Source organism: Belonocnema kinseyi, chromosome 8 (assembly GCF_010883055.1).
Source record: "Belonocnema kinseyi isolate 2016_QV_RU_SX_M_011 chromosome 8, B_treatae_v1, whole genome shotgun sequence".
Lineage (NCBI taxonomy): Eukaryota > Metazoa > Arthropoda > Insecta > Hymenoptera > Cynipidae > Belonocnema > Belonocnema kinseyi.
This window is the reverse complement of record NC_046664.1, coordinates 15,143,844-15,168,353: the sequence shown is the minus strand read 5'-3', so window position 1 is coordinate 15,168,353 and position 24,510 is coordinate 15,143,844. Positions and strand designations below refer to the sequence as shown.

General features: G+C 27.1%; 1 protein-coding gene across 6 annotated transcripts in view; it reads left to right on the top strand.

Moving 5' to 3' along the window:
• Nucleotides 1–24,510, top strand: part of LOC117177796 (venom metalloproteinase 3-like) — a 300,190-nt gene that overhangs the window by 226,069 nt on the left and 49,611 nt on the right. For 5 of the 6 annotated variants that reach the window (XM_033368725.1, XM_033368723.1, XM_033368724.1 and 2 more), the window contains 5 exons: nucleotides 1,839–1,928; nucleotides 12,470–12,671; nucleotides 14,934–15,063; nucleotides 15,492–15,621; nucleotides 23,335–23,477. In XM_033368725.1, the coding sequence (XP_033224616.1) occupies nucleotides 1,839–1,928; nucleotides 12,470–12,671; nucleotides 14,934–15,063; nucleotides 15,492–15,621; nucleotides 23,335–23,477 (695 nt within the window). Of the gene's footprint in view, nucleotides 1–1,838; nucleotides 1,929–12,469; nucleotides 12,672–14,933; nucleotides 15,064–15,491; nucleotides 15,622–23,334; nucleotides 23,478–24,419; nucleotides 24,473–24,510 lie in introns of all 6 variants that reach the window. The other variant, XM_033368726.1, reaches the window with a different exon arrangement.

Below are 24,510 nucleotides of genomic sequence, written 5' to 3'. Positions count from 1 at the left end.
TACACATTTTTAATAAAATGCATGAATTTTTACCTATGCAAAATACTATTAAATAATTGGATTACTGTGGATTACAAATTAATTACTTGGATGACTAAAAATACATCAAATTATCTGGTATTACTTGTATTACCTGGATTACTCTTAATCGTTTGTATTTAAGTGAATTACTTAGGGTTAGAAGTAAAGTACTCCCGATGAAATCAGGATAACTGCGGAATAATGAAATTATCTTGTATTCCAAGTGGATTACAATAGATTGCAACTGTGCTATTTTAGATTAAAACTCTATTACTCTGGATTACAATTGAATTACGCCAGATTACAAAGGAATATTCCAGAATATTGGGATTACTCTGGATAACAAATTAATTACTTAGTTCACCAAAATTACTTCGATTTAACTGGATTACCAGTGGGTTTCATCCAAACATATGTGGATTACACTGGATTATAAGTGGATTACTCTGGATTACTCCGCCATAATGGGATTACTCAAAAATACTAGAAAGACGCTATTGGGTTTCCAGAGTTGTTTCCACCTCGAATTTATTTTACTTTACTTTACTTTCCTACATTTCATTTTACTTTACATTACTTTACATTAGTTTGCATTACCTTGCATCCCTTTACTTGTATATTAAAGCTTCTAAAATACTTTTTCCTTTCAAATTTTTTTTAGAGTTTTTGGAAATTCCTTGGAATCTTTAAAAATATCAAAAAATCTTTTAAATCCTTTAAAATCCCTCAGAATGATTTAAATCAATTATAACTTCCTTGAAATCTTTTGAAATGCCGCAAAATCTTTCAAATGTTTTGAAATTTTTTTAAATTATGGAAGTCTAAAGGAAATTTCCTAGAGTCGTTTTAAATACCCAAAAATATTTATAATCCTTTAAAATATTTTTAAATCCCTTGGAATTTTACAAATCTATTAAAAATTCCTTGAAACCTTTTAAAATGCCCTAAAATATCTCAAATGTTATGAAATATTCACAAATTAGATTCAAATTTTTTTTACTTTTTTAGACTATGTTAAGCTGTTTGATTGAAAATTGGTTATTTTAAGCAAGAGACAACAATTTCTTAAAAGATTTACAATTCAAAATAATATGATCTGTTTCCGTTTTTGTAAAAAATTAGCATAAAATTTTTTTTAATCATTTAAATTTTAGGGTAGATTTAGAATTTTGGTAGAATTTTAGGTTATGTTGGTGTTATACTGGAAATCTATTATTCTATTAAAAACCATTGAATAAAAAAAAGACATTTTTTCAGCATTAGGTTTCAAAAAATACTTTTCATTTGAGGAGTTCTTTATTCTGTTATTTAAAAAAAATCCAATTTAGAATCAAAATATATCCTAAAAAAATATTTAAAACATTTGAACGATAATAATATGTTATCTTAGCTTTTTCTCACTAGAAATATGTTACTTTAAACAAAAATAATTAAACTTCAAATATAAAATGTAAAACTTGAAACAATTTTAACTTAATCTCAATATATTGAATAAAATATCAAATATTAATTTTCATCATTTATAAAAAATATTGTGCCTGCTCTACGCTTCTATCACATCACTTTATAGATACTGTAAAACAAAATTTTTTCATTGATATTATTTTTCTATTTTAATTTAAAAACTAGGTCAGACTTAGTGGCCTGTTTTTTTCTTAGTTGCAAAAAAATTATTCTTTTATTTATCTTTCTTCCATATCATTAATTTAATTTAAACCCGCTTGCGACAAAATATAATTTTGATGTAAATAAATAAATAATTTTCAAAAATCTTTCCTGAGAAAATATTATAAAATTGAAATAATTGTTTTTTCCAGTCGAGTGCCGATGTTGGTGACATCTACCAGGACACGAAAAATATGGCAGCGATTCTACTGCACCAGGACGAGAATGGGAAAGTGCTCGTTGTAAGAAACCATTCTTCTTTCTAAATGTTTCTTTCGACACAGTGGCCATTATTACAAACGTCTTTCGTCAACTTAGCCCAGGCCCCGATGTTATAATTATACCTTTGCCACCTGCAATTCGTCGTACCCATTCACCCATCCGAACACAATTATTAGGGACTGTAATTTCTTTTCCTTCGTCCTAACTGCGGAAATAAGACACATCCAACTTTTCCATCCGCATTTCTCAATTACCATTTCAAAATTTTATTTTCTCTTTTCAATCTATTTTTATGTCCGAGGTCGTTAAAATTTACAACAAATGCTATTGTTTCGTCAATGTAAAATAAATGTGTTATAATTTTAATTATTAGTCAAAGCAGTAAACTAAGATTTTCTTCTAATTATTACAAAAGCATGAAATTAAGTGTGTCAAAAAGAATCCCACACGCTAAAGCCCCACGCAGAAACCCTTTAGTTTCAGTCGGGTGTCCATTCGTTCTTTGCAATTTTTTAATGAGACTAGGAACAAGAGTCATGACAATATTCTAGAATTAACACGAGATTCGAGACACAAGACATGATTCGAAACTCAAGACAAGATTTGGGACTTAAAATGAGATTTAAGGCTCAAAACGAGATTCGAGATTACATGTGAGATTCGAGACTTAAACAAGATTCGAGATTACATGTGAGATTCGAGACTTAAACGAGATTCGAGACTTTAAACGACATTCAAGACTAAAAATGATATTCAAGACTCAAAACGAGATTCAAGACTTGAAACGAGATTTGAGACACGAGACGTGATTCGAGACTCAAGACAAGATTTGGGACTTAAAACGAGATTCAAAACTCAAAATTAGATCCAAGACTCCATTCGAGATTCGAGACTTAAAACGAGATTCGGGACATAATAAAATATTCAAGACTTGTAACGAGATTGGAGACACAAGACATAATTCAAGACTCAAGACAATATTTAGGACTTAAAATGAGGTTCGAGACTCAAACGAGATTCAATACTTAAACGAGATTCAATACTTGAAACGCGATTCAAGACTTGAAACGGTATTCGAGACTTGAAACGAGATTCAAGACTAGAAATGAGATTCAAGACTCAAAATGAGATTTAAGGCTCAAAATGAGATTCAAGGCTTGAAACGAGATTTGAGACACAAGACGTAATTCGAGACTCAAGACAAGATTTGAGACTAAAAACGAAATTCGAGAATCAAAACTAGATTTGAGACTTGAAACGAGATTCAAGACTAGAAACGGGATTCGAGACTTAAGTTGAGATTCAAGACTAAAGTTGAGATTTGAGACTTAAGATGAAGCACGAGACGAGATTAGAGACGAAATTTAGACGAACAATTAGATTTAAGATGAGATTTGAATCGAGATTTGAGTCTTAAGCTCGAGACGATCTTCAACACGAAAGTCAAAACGATATTCGAGATTTGATTCGAGACGACATTCTAAAAGATACTCGAGACGATATTTGAGACGATGTTCGTGACAATACTTAAGACGATACTCGAGACAAAAAAAATGGTTTTCAAATTTTTTATTTGATTTCTATTATTGTCTGACTCACAAAGAATGTTTCTACTTAGCTTTTATTTAAAAAATTCCATTTCTTTTTGAATTTGTAACTTCATATTATTGTTCGTTACTAAAATATTGTTTTACTCGTAGAAAAACTTTCCGAAATATATAATCTACAAATAGAAATTATTTAAACAGACGATCTTTATTTACCAACATGCATTATTCAAATACAACTATTGATTCACAAAACAAAGTTGTCGAGGCCCTTTTTCGTAACTAATCCCCCTAAGTCTGACAAATCTCTCAAAATCTTATAAATTTATTTAATCAATACGATGTGTGTGAGATTAAATTAAAGTTCGTTCATCGCCTTCTTAACAATTTAAGCTTCGTCACTTGCATAATTGATTATTATGGTCACTTTGTTTACATTCAAATATTAAAATAGGAAACAAAATCTTATTTTAGCCAAAAACTAAATTTTAAACCAAATAATATAATTTTTAAACGACCAAAAAAATGAATTACTAACGACAAATTTAAGAAACTGTGATACGTCATTATTATTTCAAATAAACAAGATTTTGATTTCAAATTTAAAAAACGCAGAATTAAAAAAAATACAATTTTTCAACAAAATAGTTAAATTCTCAGAGAAAACCAGAGAGATTAATTTTTTGCCAGAAAAGAATAATTTTTAATAAAATAGGTACATTGGTTGAAAGTTGAACTACTTTGTTAAAAACTTAGTTGGGTTGAAAAATTAAACATTTAAAATAAATTTATTTTGCTGAAATTAATTGTTTTATTAAAAAATTCAACTATTTAATTTTTGGTGATAATGTTTCTTTCTTAGTTTTTCACGTATTTTGTTCGAAATTCTCCTTTTTTTGCTAAATAATTTACTTACTTGTTTCGAAATTATTTATTCTTTGGAATAAAATTATACCTTTTCCTTTCTTCGTTAAAATCAATTTTTTTGGTTAAAAATTGTTCTAATTTGTTTATAATGAAAGAATTTTGCGAAAGACATTCTGCTTTTATTAAAAACTCTTTATAATTCATCTTTTGATTCACTTATATCCTTAAAAATTCGTTTTTTGATTTAAAACAAAATTATTTTCACTACAAAATTTAACAATGTGATTTTTGCTGAAAATTTTTCTTTGCTGTTGAAAATTCTTGTATTTTGTTGGAAATTTGTATATTTTGCTAGAAAATTAATCTTCTTGCTTGAAAATTTATTTTTGTAGTTTAAAAATGAACAATTTGATCAAAAATTGAACTATTTTGTTATAAGTTTGCTTTATTTTTTTGTTTGCATATTAATGTATTTTTGTACTAAAAACTATGAAGTGCCATCTATTCTGGGAAAAATTTAACTAATTTATAAATTTTAGTTTGAAATTCAACTATTTGGCTGAAACGTCATGTATATGATTGGAAAATCTTTTTTTCTATTGAATATGTATTTCTGACTGAAAATGTAACTATTTGAGTAAAAAATGCATCTCTTTGGTTGAAAATTTAACTATATTGTTAAAAATTCATTTATTTTTTGGATAACATTAAATTTTTTCACTAAAAATTGAGCTATTTTAGCTTTAGTGGAAAATTTATATTTTTTTAGGTTAAAATTTAACTATTTTATTGGAAAATTTAACTATTTTGTTAAAAAATTGCTGTAAACTTAATTATTTTGTTTAAAAATCGTTCTTTGTACTGAATATGTTTTTTGAACTGAAATTCAAATATTCAAGTTCAAAATTCATGTCTTTGGTTGAAAATTGATTGATTTTGTTAAACATTAGTTTCTTCTTTGGTAAAAATTGAAATTTTCGATGAAAAATTAAACTATGCAACTTTTAGTGAAAATTTTATATTTTTTAGTCAAAAATTCAACTTTTTCATAGAAAATTGATGTATTTTGTTAAAAATTGGACTTTCTCGTGAAAAGGTTAATCTTCTTGGTTGAAAATTGAACTATTTAGTTTAAATTTTATCTACACTGTTGAAAATCCAACAATTTTGCAAGCTAAAAATAAACTATAGCAGTATGAAATCCAAAGTAATTCTGTATATAGATATAGTCTAGGGTAATCCCATATAATTAAGAGTAATCTTGCAGACATTCAGCATCTTATAAACACAATTTTTAAGAAAGGAAGTTAAAATAAATTTCTTATTCAGTTCGAGTCGCAAAATGGATTTCCTTGTGGATGAAATAAGGATTGCGTAAAATGCGTCCCAATTAAATAAACAAAGGTCGGAAATAAATTAAATTTTCCAGACCATTGCATCCAATTAAAACTTTCTTGAATGATCTGATGATTCTACCTTTGAGAGATAGAGCGCTGAAGATAAAAGCCATTTAGAATATACGTAATGTTATAGGTCACTTATGTAATGGATCGTAAAAGCGTTGTTTTGAATGACCCCGCGTATCCTGACCTTTCACTTTCACTCTCTCTTCTTCAATCTGAGCGATCGGGATGCATCTTCAAAACTTGAAAGAACCGATCAAACAATTCCTTTCAACAAGTTCATCACCTTTAAGATCATTCAATTATTATCAACCTAATCTTATTATTTACGTTCCATAAATTCAACACGTCGTCCACTCGAAGGCTCGTTAAATTTTTATACGAGTTCTATTTTTATTTATAGGATTTTAATTGATATGACTTTTCAGAATAGAAAATGGTGTCACTAGTTGGCTGATCAATGATCACTGATAAGATATTTTAAGAGCAAAACTACTCTTCATTCTTTCAACCTTGAAAACTTGCGTGTTGATTAATTCATTTGATTTGAATTAATTAATCTCTTTTCTATCTTAATTGATATCTCGGTTTGTATTTCATCAGATTTTAATTCAATGTTTGAAAGCTTCAATGATTTCATATTGCTTTAGTATTTTTTGTCGAAAATTAAAATTTACAAAAATAAGTAGATTTCAAAAAACGCTGATGATTTTTAAGCAATTGTTTGAAACGAGAGTCGAGGCGAGGCTCCAAACGAGATGAGGAAGTGATTCGAGGCGAGAGTCGAAACGAGATTTGAGACAAGGTGAAATGTGACAAATACTTTTTTTGTAAAAAATTGGTATTCTTGAATAAAATAAAAACTTTTAATTTTGAGAATATTGTAAAAAATACTATATAAGGGTTATGAATTTTAGATGTTAACTTCCATCAATTACCATTAATTTTCAAAAGTATTGTCCTTGTTTTTCTTTCATAATATTTTATATAATAGTATAAAATACAGAAATGATGCTTTAATATCAATTTTAAAGCTCCATAAGACAAAGAAATTTGTTTTCAAATTCATTATTCGATTTCTATTTTTGTCTGACTGGTAGGGAATTTTCTACTTGCCACCAGTTTAGAGATAAATTTTATTCAAGACGTGTTTCTCTTTTATAAAAAATGTGTATTCTTGTGGAAGATCTGTTGTTGTTTCATTGATTATAAATGGTCATATGATTTTAAACAATTATCAACTAAACTTAAAAAAATCAAATTAGAATAATCATCATAGAAAAGATCAATAACAAACAAAAATCATTCAATTCCCAAGGCGATTGGCAATTTGAACAAACTTTTTATTATGATAGTGTTTTTCGTCGTTAATGGATATATTTAATACAGAAAAATCATGAGATTCTAAACGAGATTCGAAACGAGATTCAACACGAGATTAGGGAAGGGATTCGAGGCGAGAGTCAAAATGAGAGTCGATATAAGATAATATGTGGCAAGTGGGTTTTCGTCGGAAATTGATATATTAAAATAAAATTGTAACTTCCTAATTTTTAATATAGTGCCAAACATATTCCATAATAATAATGGATTTTAGATTCCACTTTGAGTCAATTATCAAAACTATTGTCCTTTTTTTCTTTTATATTATTCCAGATAATAATCTAAAATACAAAAATGTTGTTTTAATATTAATTTAAAAATTACGCTAGAGAAAAAAAAATATTTTCATATTCATTAGTTGATTTGTATTATTGTTTAACTCGTAGCGACTTTTTCTACTTACAATTCCGGAGGGAAATTGCATTCAAGAATTGTGTAGCTTCTATTAAAAATGTGCATCATTAAATTTCAAAACGATTTACTGTTTTTTTCACACATTTTTTATCATAATAATGTTTTTCGTCGAAAATGGACATGTTTATAAAAAAAATCATGAGACTCAAACGATATTCGAGACGAGATTCGTGGCGAGACTTGAGACGAGATTAAGGAAGAGATCTGAGGCGTGAGTCGAGACGAGATTCGAGAGAAGACGAAATATGACAAGTGGTTTTTCATCAAAAAATGGCATTTTTAAATAAAAGTGCAACGGTTTAATTTTTAGTACATTCTAAACAAATATTGTATAATAATGATGAATTTTAGCAGACAATTTTCAGCAATTATCAAAATCCTTGTTTTTCTTTTCCATTATTACAGATACTAGTATAAAATATAAATTGTCTAACTTGTAGGAACTTTTTTTACTTGCCATAATTCCACAGAGAAATTACATTCAAGAAATGTTTAGCTTTTATTAAAAATTTGCATTTTCATACGAGTTCTGTTATTTTTTATAGGATTTTAATTGATATTATTTTTGAGAATAGAAAATGGAGTCACCACTTGGTTGATCCCTGATAAGATATTTTACAAGCTAATCTACTCTTCCTTTTTTCAACCTTGAAAAGATTTCTGATAATGGATTCATTTGAATTAAATTAATTAATCTCTTTTCGATCTAAATTGACATCTTTATTTGCATTTCATTAGATTTTCAGTGTTTAAAAGCTTAAACCATTTCGAATTGATAAAATTTCAAAGATGATTCACAATTTGGAATAACTTTTTATTATGAGGGTATTTTGCCTAAAAAATGTATATGTTTAATAAAAAAAACCATGAGATTTTTCGGATTATCATTATTCTTTAAATTATTGGCAGTTTTAATTTAAAATCTTTTCACCTTGGAAAAAAATTGTATAATTTTTGGTTAGCTTAAAATTTTTTAACGGAAAATTGAAAATTTAATTGGGTAAAAATTCGTTTATTTTAGTTAATGATTAATCTTTTTGGTTAAAAATAAAAATTCACCTTCAATGGTACAAAATTAATCACTTTGGTGAAAAAATATTTTGTTGTTGAAAATTAATTTTTTTTCGTAGAAAATTCCTTATTTTACTTTAAAATTAATATTTTTGGTGAAAATTAAACTATTAGAAAAAATCAAACAAATTTATTGTTCATAAATCTTAGGGAGACAAATGAGATATACTCATTATAAAGTTAAGGTATCAATTTTCATAAATTGGACAGTGTCATTTCATAATGGCCTACCTAATGGAGCCTTACAAATTTTTTTTTCGTTTAAGCATTTAACTTTGGATGGTGATGAAAAATCCAATTTTCAATTAGAAAAAAGTGAGTATTTACATTCTAGAGACAGTGTTGGTGAATCTATACACAAAGCGTTTGATAAGAATTGTATTACGTTTCGACGCAATGCAGAAGGAATTTTTTTTTGCTCGAGGGACAAAACTGCGTCATCAAACCAAGAAAATCGTGACTTTTTAAATTTTACAAAGAAGAAAAATGATTTAAACAAATAAAAATTCTTTAAACAATTCCTGACTATTTCTGAAAAAATATATTGCCCTCAAAACTTGTTAACTGTGTCATTACTTCCAGGAAATAATAACTTTTCACCATTTGCCGTGTGCGACATTTTTTAAACAACTGAAAATTGTTTAAATAATTAATAAATATCTTTAAAATTATACTTGACATTGAAAAACAATACTATGTATTCAGAAAAAAAAAACTTTTCACGATTTACAGAGGAAGACAATGTTTTAACAAATAATAATTGCTCAACAATTAAAAATTATTTTTTCAATCTTAAAACATTTTTTTGTGAAGTTACAAAAAATATTTATTAAAGGAAATTGGTTTTTTTGACATTTGTTATTTGATTTTAAAACAAATGTTTGGGTATCGACTTTGGCCTGTCTTAAGATTTATTTAGAATTATAAAAGATAGAAACTTAAAATTTGTGGGTGAATTTTAAATTGGGAAATTCAAATATTTATTTTTCTGGTTTCTAAATTTGCTCTAAAATGAATTTCTAATAACTTTTAAAAAAGTAAGGAATCTTGCTGAAGTAAATTTGTGACGCACTTTTCATAAATTCTGATTTATGTTCAGTCTGGGAAGAATAAAATTCAGCTTGATTTATAGTTTGTGATGATCTAACTTCATTTAATTAACATTTTAAAATTATTCAATTAGGATGCGTCGTTAGGAATTGATTTAATTTCATGAATCATCTAATTTCAGGAAATTTGAATTTTAGATCGTAAAATTTTTATCACTAAATCGAAAATCGCAAACGACTGATATAATCTGTGAATAAAAATTGGATGAAGTTTAATTATGCAAGGAAATTATACTTTTGGTCGAGTTTAATTAGTAAACATTAAATTATAATCGACTTTTGACTTCGAGGAAGGAATTAATTATCAATTTTATATTATAAAATTTGTATTAAATTATATTCTGCGAACTGATTCTGCGTTTGAAAAAGGCTATCGAATAAAATAATAATTTCGAGAAAAATAGAAAAGGTGAAAAATTAATAATTAGATTCATACTATTAAATCAGGCTATTCAACCCTTTATGCCGGTTTTACTGAATTTTAAAGATGAATTTCAATAAAAATTGAAAAAAAAAATGTTGACGTATAATTTTTAAATAAAAAATATTGAACTTGAACCACAGAACTTTAACAGTTAAACCGCTTGTCACATAGAATCTTGTCTTGAATCTCGTCTCGATTCTCGCTTGAATCTCTGCCTTATCTCGTTTGGAGTCTCGCCTCCAATCTCGTCTCGAATGTCGTTTCGAATCTCATGATTTTTTAAAATTTCAATTCTGATGGAAAAATTTTCTATAATTTTCGAAATAATTGCATTTTTAACAAAAAAGTTTAATTTTAAACAAATAATCTAATTTTTGACGTAAAAACTGAATTTTCAACCTAAAAATATATTTTGAACGAAGTAAAGGCATTTTCTAAAAAAAAAAATAGAATTTTCAACAAAGCAGTTTGATTTTAAAGTCTAAAAGATAGATTTTCCAGAAACAAATATATTTTTAAATCGAAAAAATAATTTTCAGCCAGAATGTTCATTTTCGACCAAACAGTTGTCTTGGAAACAAAAACTGTCAATTTTCAACAGAAAATAAAACCGTTAAACTATTAGTACGAAAAATCGATCTTGAACTGAAAAATATTTTTCCAAAAATTACTGGAACCTTTAAATAATTAAAAATTTTATCAACTAATAAAATGAATTTTGAACAAAGTAGTTAAAATTAAACCAAATAGTTAAATTCCCAATCAAGAATATTAATTTTCAACCGAATGGGTAAATTTTCAATCAAAAATGATCATTTTAAATTAAAAAAAATAGATTAGTTAAATTCGCAGTAAACAAAAATAATCTTTATCTTAACAATAAGAATTTACAATGAAATAATTCAATCTGCAAACAAGTAGTCGAATTTTCAGCAAAAAATAATCTTTTTTTGATTAATAATTTTTTGTTTGACAAACAGCTGAACTGTTATATTTTTAGCTGAATCTTTTTTTAGTAGAAAATTCATGTATTTTGTTGAAAGCTTCACTTTTGATAGAAAATTAAGTTTCTGTGTTAAAAATGCATGCTTTTGGTTGAAAATTTATCTGTTTGGTTGAAACTTGATGCTTTTTGTTCAAAATTCAATTTTTTTGATAGAAAATGAAAATTTTTTTTATGAAAATTCAAATACTTGGATTATAGATAAATTACAATATTAAAAATTCATTTTTGCACTGGTGATGCTTCATTTTAGTTAAAAAATCATCTTCGTTTAAAAAAAATTGAATAATTTTATTGAAAAATAATGGTTTAAACTGATAATTCAATTATTTCTTTTTTGGTAAGAAAATTATTTTTTTACATAACAAAATCATATTTTTGGTCGAAAAGTATTCACCAAATTGTTTGAAAATTAATCTACTTTGTTCAAAACTGAACAAATTAAAAAATATGTCCTTCCTTGTTAAAAATAATTCTACTTTGTAGAAAATTTAACGGCTTTGTCATAAATTGATTTATTGGTTGAAGATTCTTCACTTGAGTTGAAAATTCGTCTCTTTGGTTAAAAATTGAACTATTTTATTACAAAATAATTTTTTTAGCTGCAAATGCAATATAAATTCAATCTTTAGACTTAAAATGTATCCTTTTTTAATAGAAAATTTAACTGATTAGCCTGAAAGTCATTTTGTTAAAAAGTTATTTTTAAAGATTCATTATTATAAGAAAAAAATTCTCTAATTGATTAAAAGTTAAACTATTTCCTTGAAAACTAATTTGACCCACTGAAAATTAAACTATTTTTTTTTCTTGAAAATTTCTCTTTTTGAGTTAAAAGTTCAACTAATTACCGGAAAATTGATCTTTTTTAGAGAAAAATTTAATTACTTGGTTAAAGATTTAGGTTTCAGTTAAAAAGTCATCTTTTACGGTATAAAATAGTATTCTTCATTGCAAATTAATGTCATTGGTTGAAAATTCATTTATTTGGTTAAAATTTAACCTATTTTGTTAAAAGTTCAAAAATTTTGTGAAATGTTATTCTGTTTGGTAGAAAATTTCTAGTGAATCTAGCCTAGGTGACTGTATTTTTAGGATTTATTTTTCCCTCCGTCCTGGGCTCAAAATTCCGGGTATTTATCCGGCTGTACGTCCCAATACGTAATTTCAAAGCGAATTGTGATTTAGTAAAACACAAAAATACATAGTAAGAATTGAATACAAATATAACACAATTTTTATTATAAAAAAAGTTTGTACAATGCATACAAAAATTAATGAAGAATTGAGACGTAATTCCCAGAAAATCTGATCCCTTTCTTTGATTTTTCGATCTTTAGAATGGTGATATTGGATCGGAATTCGTGATTCGTCCCCTTCCCGAGCGAGTGATAAATGAAGTTGTGGGCCAGACAGAAAGCCTTCACGAGCCGCACTTGTTTCCGAATTTTACAAGAATTAGGAGGAATTTGAAACACACAGTTCATCACGTCGTGTTCAGAAAATCGGAACGTCCTATGGACGAAGAATTCAGTGACTTTGGTAAGTAAAAAATTATAATCGGCTAATTAATTTTCCACCTGAAAACTGAAACCCGTTTTGAATTTGACGCATTTTTTATAATTGATCAAGGCTAATCCGATCATATTTCATTGCCAGTGAGCAGATTATAGCCACTATAAAGTTATCAGAAGAGTACATCTAGGATCTCATGCACAGCTCGGCTCTCATGCACAGCTCGGCTCTCATGCACAGCTCGGCTCTCGGTCATTTTTATTTATTAAGTATTTACTTGGTTGATAGTTGAACTACTTTATTGAACATTAATTGTTTTCGTCGAGATTTTCGTTGCAAAATTAATTTCTTTATTCTTTTTTGCTGAAAGTTTAGCTATTCCTTTCTTATAAAACTAATCTTTTTGGTTAAAAAATCATCTTTTAGATTTAACACATTTTTTGCCATTTTTTTCTTAATTCATCTTTTTATTTGATAATTTATCTCTTCGTTTGGAAATGTTAGATTTTTGTTGAAAGGTCGCTTTTTGTGCTTAAGGATAGATTTTTTAAACAGGAAATGTAAAAAATACATGCTTCGTTCTAGCTTCATAATTTTGATTACAAATTGATCATTTTATTTTTTTGAAAGATCAACTACTTGGTATAAAAATTAACTACTATTAAAAAAACTTCTAGAATTTATGCATCATTTCAGTCAAAAATCCGTTTGCTTTGTACAGCATTCTTTTCTTTTGCGTAAAAATTTATTTGTTTCAAAGAAAATTGAACTATTTGTTTAAAAATTAATTTGTTGATAAGAATTCATATTCATGCTGGTATGGTAATCTGCTTCGAAACAACATTAATGTTTTTCGCTAAAAATTAATCCTCCTGCTTAAAAATTCATCTTTTGTTTGATAATTAAACTGTTTGGTTAAAAATTAATCTCTCTTCAGTTGAAAATAGAACTACTTGGTTGAATCTTCAACTGGTTTATTAGAAATTCATATTTTTTTCATATTGATCTCTTTGGTTTCAAAGTTAATTTTCTTTTTGAAAATTTCTTTTTTCTTGAATTAAAATAAAATTTTTTCCGCAAATTTCACCATTCCATTTATGATTAGAAATTTATCAATTTTAAGTTTAAAATTTAGTTATTTGAAAGAAAATTGATGTATTTCGTTAAAAAATAACGTTTTTGCTGAAAATTCATATTTTTGGTTGCAAATTGCACTTTTGGAAATATTTTTTTTTAACCAATAATGTAATTATTTGATTTATGGTGGAAAATATAAATTTTCATTGAAAAATTATCTTTTCTAGTTGAATATAATGTATTTTGTTGAGAAAATTTCTTTTGTGGTCAAAAATTAATCTGTCTGGCTGAAAGTTAATACTTTTTGGCTACAAATGCAACTTTCGAAAATAAATTAATCGGGTTTGTTAGAGAATTCAAAAATTTGGTCAATAAATTCACATTCGGTTGAGAATTAAATTTTTTGTCAAAAAAATCCTATTTTCGGTTTATAACTATTTAGTTGAAGATTAAACTGTTTTATGAAAATTTAACTTTTTGGAAAATAAACTTTTCCCTTGAAAATGATATTTTCAGATTAATAATTTAAGCCTTTTATAGATAATTCGTCCTCTTGGCTTTAAATATCCACAGTTTTTTTGGAAATTGATCTATTTTCTTGATAATTCGTGTTTTTTGGATGAAAGTCAATCTTCTTGCTGTAAAATTCATCTTTTTGTTAAAAATTTAACTATTTGGTTAAAAGTTATTCCTTTCTAGTTGAACATACAACTACTTGGTAAAAATTGTAACATGCCTATAAAAGATTAACATTTTTTGAGAATTACGACTTTCGTTTTACATTAAACTTTTTTGTTTCATCTCTGGTTAGAAATGTATCCTTTATAAGTTTAAGATTTAAATACTTGGTAAAAAAATATGTATTTAAAAAAAAAACTCAATATATATTTAGATTTGAAATTTTAAGAATTTAAAGTATTTTATATTGCATTCAATACAGTTTTTACATTAATTTCTTTAAAAGAATGTATTCCTCCATTCTTAGCCTATTTTTGTAAAATATCATCCTTTTTCTATGTTTTGATTTTGAGTCAAAAATAGATTAAATTTGGTAACTTAATTTATGGAAGACTCCAGATGTTCTAAATTGAAGACATGAAATATTACTACTAACAATTTTTTTAAAGTAATTAACTTTAACAGCCTTAAATATAAATTATAGTGATTAATAATTTTTTAAATTAATTGATGCAAATTATCTGATTTGTTTAGCATACATGGAGCCAGATCATTTATCAAAAAGGTTCAGGGCGAAAAGATCGATCAGCGGTAGATCGAAACGTGAAGCGCCATACGTAATTTATCCTGAAATTCTCTGCATCGTAGACTACGATGGATACAGGTACGTCATTTTTCCCCCTAATTTTAATTTCCAAGAATTTTACCAAAAATTTTCTCGATCTTCTATCATTTAAACTACATTTAGCATTTGATTTATTTTTTTCAATTGCCTTTTGTTAAGAAGGAATCAATCACCGTTGTAAACAAAAAAAATCCTAACTGTTGTGGTTTTACCAGAAAATTCTCCTTTAAAAGACTAGTTTTTCATCCTAATCTTTATCTTATTTTTATCTCATATTTTACGACGGTTTCACTCACCAAGAAAAAGTAAAAGTAACTCTTCTCTTTTTCATCATCCGTTTCCTCGTATAGAGTGCAGTTATTTTTTTTCTTCTAATCCACCGAAATCGTGAGACAATTTCGTTGAAACAGATAATGTTAAATGTATTCAGGGGAGAAAAAGTGTCTTAAAAGGTTTCATCTTTTCAGATTGCACGGCGGCGACAACGTGCAAATTAAGCGGTACTTTGTTTCATTTTGGAATGGAGTGGATCTCAGGTACAAGCTACTAAAAGGCCCGAAGATAAGAATCAGCATCGCGGGAATTATAATTTCGCGGGTGAGTAAATTATGTGAATAAAATCATTTTTCTCGCGATCATTATGCAATGCTATCTGTTTTCAAATTTCTTGTTTATCTACTAATTTCTTAATAATTTTATGAAAAAAATCGATAATAACAAACTTAACTGCAAATTGCAATTAATTTGTTCTTTTTTATTAGCAAGGTATGTAAAAAATCACTGTTAACAAACTTCATTGGAAATTGTAACGAAGTTTTCCGTGTGGAAATAACCCCATTTGGCCCTATTACAAGTCGGGCACTAATCGGGGGCTAGTCGGGTTATTAATTTTGACAAAGTACCCAGGCGGGGACTAATCGGGGACTAGTTAGGCTTTTTGTTGTCAAAATTTCAGTCGGGGCTAAGAATATATTTAACAATAATTTTACACCGTTCTTTGGAGAAAAGATTTATTAATGTTAAATTCATCTTAAATATACTTAATAAATAATTACTAAGTTAATAATTTTGAAGAAAAATCAACTTTTTATAAAAACAACGATCAAAATCTTCAAAAAGACGTAATCTTTTTTTTTGTAGTATTTTTTAGAAAATTGCGAATTTCTAGGAACATTTATAAATACCTGTGTATGGAATTTTAAGAAAATCCATATTGGAAAAAATGAAGAGCAGTATCCTAGTAGTAAACTATTTAGCACGGTACAGTTCAGATTTCGCTACCACCTTCATTTGAGTCTTGTGATTCTGGACTGGTAGCTTTAAAGAAAATCCGCAAGGGCGCGAAGTGCCGCCTCTCGCGCAACAGAAATGACGCGTCGAGTGTTTAAGACAGCAGTCCACACGTGATGAAGCATACTTACCTGGAGCAGAGACTAATGTGATCAACATGGCGGTTCCTTCAGAGCGAAGCTCTTCCATTGCTGCCTTCCAGCTTAAGTTTTTTTTAAAAATTAATATTCCACAAATTTTGGGGAATTTTAGTTACATAAATTTATTGTATTTTTAAGTGTAGGATATGTTCCCCATTAAATCTTGTGTAAATTTGGGCACTTTTAAATATTCCAAAAAAGTTCATGGAGATTTCCGTAAATAATAAGTATTTTGACAAACTTTTAGGGGATGTTCCATAAATTTTGGGGAGTTTGATTAATATTTCACGCGCATTTATTATCATATGAACCCTACTAGTACCCGATCAAGTCCAGACTAGAATAAGTCGGGTCACCTGACTATCCCCCGACTAATCTACCGTAACGCTACTGGTCGGGGGCTAGTCAGATGGCCCGACTAGCCCCCGACTTTAAGTAGGGTCGAATGGTCGGGAACCAGATTAGTTCTCCATTTGAATTTCTACACGAGTTGTCTCGTTTATCACCGATCTATAAAATAATGATTAAAAATCAAATAAATTGGAAATTGCAACGAATTTTGGATTTTTCACAAGCGATTTGAAAAAAATCGTTGATAACATACTTCATTGGAAATTCCAACAAAATTTCTTTTGCTCAATAGCGAACTATGCAAAAAAAGCTTTGATAACAAACTCTTTAGAAAATTTTAACAAAGTTATTTTCGTTTATCAGTGATCTATAAAATTAAGATTGATAACAAAATGAATTGAAAATTGCAATGAAGTTTGTATTCTTCATAAGCGATTTAAAAAAATAGTTGATAACATACTTTATTAAAAGGTGATACAATATTTATCTTGATTATTAGGGACCTAAAAAAAAATCAAAGACAGCAAACTTTATTCGAACTTTACCAGCATTTGTTTTTCTTATCAGTGAACTACAAAAAATAATTCATAACAAACTTCATAGGAAATTGCAACGAAGATTGTCTTATTTATCAGCGATCTATGAAAAATAATTATTAACAAACATTATTGCAAATTGCAATCAAGTTTGTCTTGTTTGTTAGCGATGTATGTAAAAAACACTGATAACAAACTTCATTAGAAATTGCAATGAATTTTATCTTCCTTATCCGCAATGTAGACGAAAAATAACATATAAGAAGTTTTATTTGGAAATTGCAACGAAGTTTTTCTCGCTTATCAGCGATCTATAAAATAATAATTAGTAATCAAATGAATTGAAAATTGGAACGAAGTTTGTATTTTTTATAAGCGATTTGAAAAAATTGTTGATAACATACATCATTGGAAATTCCAAAAAAGTTACCCTTGCTTATTAGCAATCTATGAAAAAAAGATTTGATATCAAACATCTTAGGAAATTTGAACAAAGTTAGTCTCTTTTATCAGTGGTCTTTCAAATAAAGCCTCAGAACAAAATGAATTTCGAATTGTAACGAAATTTGTGTTTTTCATAGGCGATTTGAAAAAATATTTGATAACATACTTTATTGGAAATTCCAACAAAGTTTCTCTTGCTTATTAGCAATCTATGAAAAAAAGATTTGAAAACAAAATTTTTATGAAATTTCACAAAAGTTTTTCTCATTTATTAGTGATCTATAAAATAAAGATTAATAACAAAATAAATTGCAAATTGCAACGAAATTTGTATTTTTCATAGGGGATTTGAAAAAATCTTTGATGACATTCTTCATTGGAAATTCCAACAAAGTTGTTCTTGCTTATTAGCGATCAACAAAAAAAGGCTTTGATAACAAACTTTTTAGAAAATTAAAAAAAAAATTAGTTTCGTTTATCAATCAGTGATCTATAAAATAAAGATTGATAATAAAATGAATTGCAAATTGCAACGATATTTGTATTTTTTAAAGGCAATTGGAAAAAATCGTTGATAACAAATTTCATTGGAAATTCCAACAAAGTTGTTCTTGCTTATTAGCGATCAACAAAAAAAGGCTTTGATAACAAACTTTTTAGAAAATTAAAAAAAAATTAGTTTCGTTTATCAATCAGTGATCTATAAAATAAAGATTGATAACAAAATGAATTGCAAATTGCAACGAAATTTGTATTTTTTAAAGGCAATTGGAAAAAATCGTTGATAACAAATTTCATTGGAAATTCCAACAAAGCTTCTCTTGCTTGCTAGCGATCTGTGAAAAAAAGCGTTGATAACAAATTTTTTGGAATATTTAAAAAAAGTTAGTCTCGTTCATCAGCATACTATGCAATAATGATTGATAACAAAATAAATTGGAAATTGTATCGAACTTTTTTAATTTTCATAAGCAATTTGAAAAAATCGTACATAACATACTTGATTAAAAGTTGACCCACCGCACAGTGATCTGGAATAGGAATTGACTGTTTATAATCGCCCACAGGTCGTGTTTTTTAACCGATGTAAAAATTTTGTTTAGAAATGCTCAGAAATTAATTTTTAAGAGAATTGTGGTTAGCTTTTTTTAAATTTTTTTCACAGAACAACAATACACAAACAAATTTAGTGACAAAATTGACCATTCTAGCTTTGTGAATTTTTATCTCAAGAAAAAATACAGATAGAAACTCACTATCAGCCGGAATTATTGCACATGCATTCATAGAACATAATTAATTTGAATAATATTCAACTAAATTATTATAAACAATTTCTCTAAACAAATTCTTTATAAACGAGTTTTTCTCATAGCTAAATTGATTTTTCTGAACAAAAGTGATTCACAATTGTCTTCAAAGTCATTTATATAGCTAGAGCTTTATCAAACATGAACAATATAGATTGTTTATAAAAATTTAGTCAAACAAGTCTCCTAATCGGCCGCTTCCTCGTACCAAAAAATGTTTTTTTCTTCAATAATTATTAGAGTGACATTTATTGCGGTGACTAACCAACGATATTAAATAAAGAATAATTTATATGATTGTTATAAACAATTTTTTCAACAAAACTATGGCTTATTTTTTTACATTCAAAAAGGACGGTTTTCCACTGAAATTATCTGAAAGTAAACTAACAGTGATTTAAAAATTGGATATGGGACATTAAATAATTTTGGAATCACTGTTAGTTTATTGTCGGATAATTTCAGTGAAAAACTGTCCTTTTTGCATGTAAAAAAAATTAATCATAGTTTTATTAAAAAAATTGTTTATAACAATCATATAAATTATTCTTTATTTAATTTCGTTGGTTAGTCACTGCAATAAATGTCACTCTAATAATTATTGAAGAAAAAAACATTTTTTTCTACGAGGAAACGGCCGATTAGGAGACTTGTTTAAAAAAATTGTTATAAACAATCTATATTGTTTAAGTTTGATAAAGCTTAAAGTATATAAATGGCTTTAAAGAGAATTGTTAATCACTTTCGTTCAGAAAAATCAATTCAGCTATGATATAAACTCGTTTATAAAGAATTTGTTTATAGAAACATTTATTAAAATAATAGATGTTAACCAATGCTAATTTTTTTGTTACAAATTATGACTCTAATGAAAAATATTAACAACTAGCGTGAAATAAACGATTTTTTCTATGATAAAAAAACACTTATAAGAATTTGTTTATAAAAATTGTTTTTAATAATTAAGTTGAATATTATTAAAATTTAGTATGTTCTATGTATGCATGTGCAATAATTTTGGCTGATATTGAGTTTCTATCTGTATTTTTTCTTGAGATAAAAATTCACAAAGCTAAAATGGTCAATTTTGTCACTATATTTGTTCATATATTGTTGCTCTGTGAGAAAAATTTAAGAAAAGCAAACCACAATTCTCTTAAAAATTAATTGCTAAGCATTTCTAAAATAAAACTTTTAAATCGGTTCAGAAATACGACCTGTGTACGATTATGAACAGTAAATTCCTATTCCAGACCACTGTGCGCCGTGTGTTTGAATTATTAGATATCTGTGAAATTCATTGATAGCAATTTTCATTGGACCCTCAGCAAAATTTGTTTTGTTTATGAGCGTTCTACAAAAAAAATTCATAACAATCTTAATCAGTAATTGCAACGAAGTTTGTCTTGTTTATCAGCGATCTATAAAATAATGGTTAATAATAAAATGAATGCTTATTAGCCATCTATAAAAAAAAGCTTTGACAACAAACTTTTTAGGAAATTTCAACAATGTTTGTCTCGTTTATCAGAAATCAATCAAATAATTATCAATAACAAACTTAATTGGAAAATGCAATTAGGTTTGTATTATTTTATTAGCGATTAAAAAAAAGTTGATAACAAACTTAATTGAAAGTGGCAAAGAAGATTGTTTTGATGATTGGCAATCTATTAAAATCATTGACAGCAAACTTCAGTGTGACCTTACCAAAGTTTGTTTTGTTTATTAGCATTCTACAAAAAAATATTCCTTAACAAACTATATTGGAAATTGCAATTGTCTGATTTTTTAGGGATCTATGAAAAAGAACTGATAACAAACTTTATTGAAAATTACAATCAAGATTTTGTTTTTTATTAGCAAGGTATATAAAAAATCAGTGATAACAAACTTCATTGGAAATTGCAAAAAAACTTTTCTTACTTATCAGCGATGTAGACAAAAAATAACACATAAAAAACTTCATTGGAAATCGCAACGAAGTTTGTCTCGCTTGTTACCGAATTATAAATTAATTATTTATAACAAAATGAATTGGAAATTGCAACGAAGTTTGTATTTTTCATAAGCGATTTAAAAAAATCGTTGATAACATACTTCATTAAAAGTTGACACGATATTTATCTTAATTATTAGCGATCTATGAAAAAGAATTGGTGAAAAACTTGATTGTAAATTGCAATTAAGTTTGCCTTGTTTATTAGAAAAGTATGTAAAAAACACTAATTACAAACTTCATTAGAAATTGTAATGAATTTTATCTTCCTTATTAGCGATGTAGACAAAAAATAACAAAGAAGAAACTTCATTTGGAAACTGCAGCAAAGTTTGTTTTGTTGATCAGCGGTCTATAAAAGAATGATTGATAACAAAATGAATTGGAAATTGTAACAAAGTTTGTATTTTTCATAAGCGATTTAAAAAAAATCGTTGATAACAAACTTCATTGAAAGATGGACGATGCTTATGTTTATCGGAAATTGCAACGAAGTTTGTCTTATTGATTAAGGATATAAGAAAAAGAATTAATAACAAACTTTATTGGAAATTGCAAGGAAGTTTGTCTTGTTTATTAACAATCTATAAAAAAGCATTTTGTATTTTTCAAAAGCGATTTAAAAAAATCGTTTATAATAAACATCATTGGAAATGAAATGAATCTATAATTAGCGATTTAAAAAAAAATTGACAACAAACTTCTTTGAAAGATGCAACGAAGTTCGACTTGATTATTAGCGATCTAAGAAAATCATCGACAGAAAATTTGATTAGAACTTTAACAAACTTTGTTTGCGATCTATGAACAAAAATAGAGAACCAACTTCATTGGAAATTGCAGTGAAGTATATCTCCTTTGTCGGCGATCGATAAAATAATTACTGATAAAAAAATAAATTGTAAATTGCAACAAAGTTTGTATTTTTAAAAAGGATTTTAAAAAGCAGTTAATAACAAATTTCATTGGAAATAAAATGGATCTATAAAAAAAAGCTTTGATAACAAACTGCTTAGGGAATTTGAACAAAGTATGTCTCTCTTATCAGCAATCTAGAAAATAATTATCAATAAAAAAATTAATTAGAAATCGCAATTAAGTTTGTATTTTTCATTTACGATTGAAAAAAATAGTTGAAAAAAAAGTTCATTGAAAGATGCAATAAGGTTTGACTGGATTCTTAGCGATCTATAAAAATCATTTACAGCAAACTTCATTGGAACATCTATACAAAATAATTGATAACAAAATTAATTAGAAATTGCAACGAAAATGATCTTTTCTAATAAAGATCTATAAAAAAAATTCATAACAAAAAACTGTAATTGCACCGAAGTTCGTCTTTTTCATTAGTGATTAAAAAAAATCCTTGATAAAAAGCTTAATTGGAAACTGCAACAGATTTGGACTGAAAATTGCAACGAAGTTTGTTTTATTTATTATAATTCATTTTAAAAATCCTTGAGAACAAAATTAATCGCAAATTTGAATAAAGTCTGTTTCGCTTATTAGGGATTCATGCAAAAATTGTTCATAACAAACTTCATTGCAACTTTTTCTGAACCTTGTCTTGTTTATTAGTAATTTTTGTAATAACAAATTTTGTTGAAAATTTAAAAAAAGTTTGTCTCTTTTTTTAGTGATACTTTTTTATACCGTATTTCTGAGATTTGTAGAGGGGACATAGTTTCATGATCAGGTAGTAGAATAGAATGTTACCTGAGAAGATTTGACATATGGGGGTCCCCACGACTTTGATTTCCTGATAAATTTCCTCTATCATATTTAGACAGTGGGCCTCTAAATGGACTTCTGGTTTCATTAATTTTTTTTCTTAATGATCAATGTAATGATGCTATTAACGATGCATAGAAATTTGAATATATCATTTTTATTCAAATATTTCATCCGTGATAAAACAATTTTCATGCTCATTTTAATTTGACAATTATTTAATGCTCAATTCTTTATCTAAAAAAATGCAAATTCAAGTATAGATTAAAGTGTTGTTTCAATGAGGTTTTTCATGCCCTTGACATTGGTCATAACTATTTTCTATAAAGAGAAATATTTTGCCTTCAGAAATCAATATCAAAAACAAATTTAACTTTTTTCCCAGCATGATACATTTTAAAAATAATTGTTGACCCAGAGAGAAATTTTCGAGTTTTTTTTTAAGAAACTTGAGATTAAAAAGTTAAATTTGTGCAAATAAAAATTTTTTAATAATTTTTTAACAGGGTAGAGACGCAACCCCATATTTGGAACGAAATCGTGTTGGGCGTGATGCCATTGATTCTGCAGCTGCTTTGACAGACATGGGCAAATATCTTTTCCGCGAAAGGAGACTTCCGGTCTACGACATTGCTGTCGCAGTTACAAAGTAAGAGTGTTTATTTTTAAGGGGTAAAAAAAAGGGATTAACAACAATTTTCGTAATTAAATTTTAAACAAATTAAATATTTAGACAAAAAGGTAGACATTTTATATTAATATTCTTGAAAAATTATTCTTAAGGCGAACCGTAACAACATTAAAAAAATCCGCACACATTAAATGGACGGCAATGGGAGATTCTTTTACTTTTTGATTAGATCAGGCGGTAATGCTTTAAGTTTGTTACCAGAAAGTCCGGGATCGATTCATGCTGTCGGAATTTTTTTTCCATTTCTGTTTCCGTTCAAAGTTGGTTTTATTGCAATTGATTATGAAATTGATTTACATTCAGCCAAAATATTGATTTTCAACCATTTTTTATATAAAACAATATGTTTCCAATGTTTAACACTTTAAATTTAAGGAAATTTTTGTGTGGAGAAAGTGCTCACTTTTTTTGATTCAAATAAATATATTTCTGCTTCATTGAAAAAATTTAATATTCAATTGCAAAATAAAGATTTAGAAAAAATTTCGGCCACAGGAACCGAGCCTGCACTTTCTGGTTGCAAACTCAGAGCGCTACCACCTGATCTAACTATATCGTCTACGTAATGTGCGTGGTCTTTTTTAAAGTTTTTTTTTTAATTACTGGGACTTTTATGCATTCAAACAAAAGTTCAAAAAATATATGCCCCCCTTTTTAAATTAAATTTAAAATTTAAAAAAAAATTTCATAATAAATATATTATTTTTCAGATAATTACTTAATTAGTTCAAAACAATTTTTTTTTAATCTTTTAAATCGTTAAAACCCAAAATACTTTTAATAATTAATAAACTTTTCTCGATTGTTGTCTATATACACAGTCAAATCAGGTAACCAACCATTTTTCTAATTTTCACCTCTCATAATGTTTCATTTTCAAATTTTTATTTCGAAAAACAGGTATGATATGTGCCGTCGTAGGAAAGGCGGTCGCTGCACTAAGGGAACTGCCGGTATGGTTTACGACAAAGTGATCATGCATTTATATTAT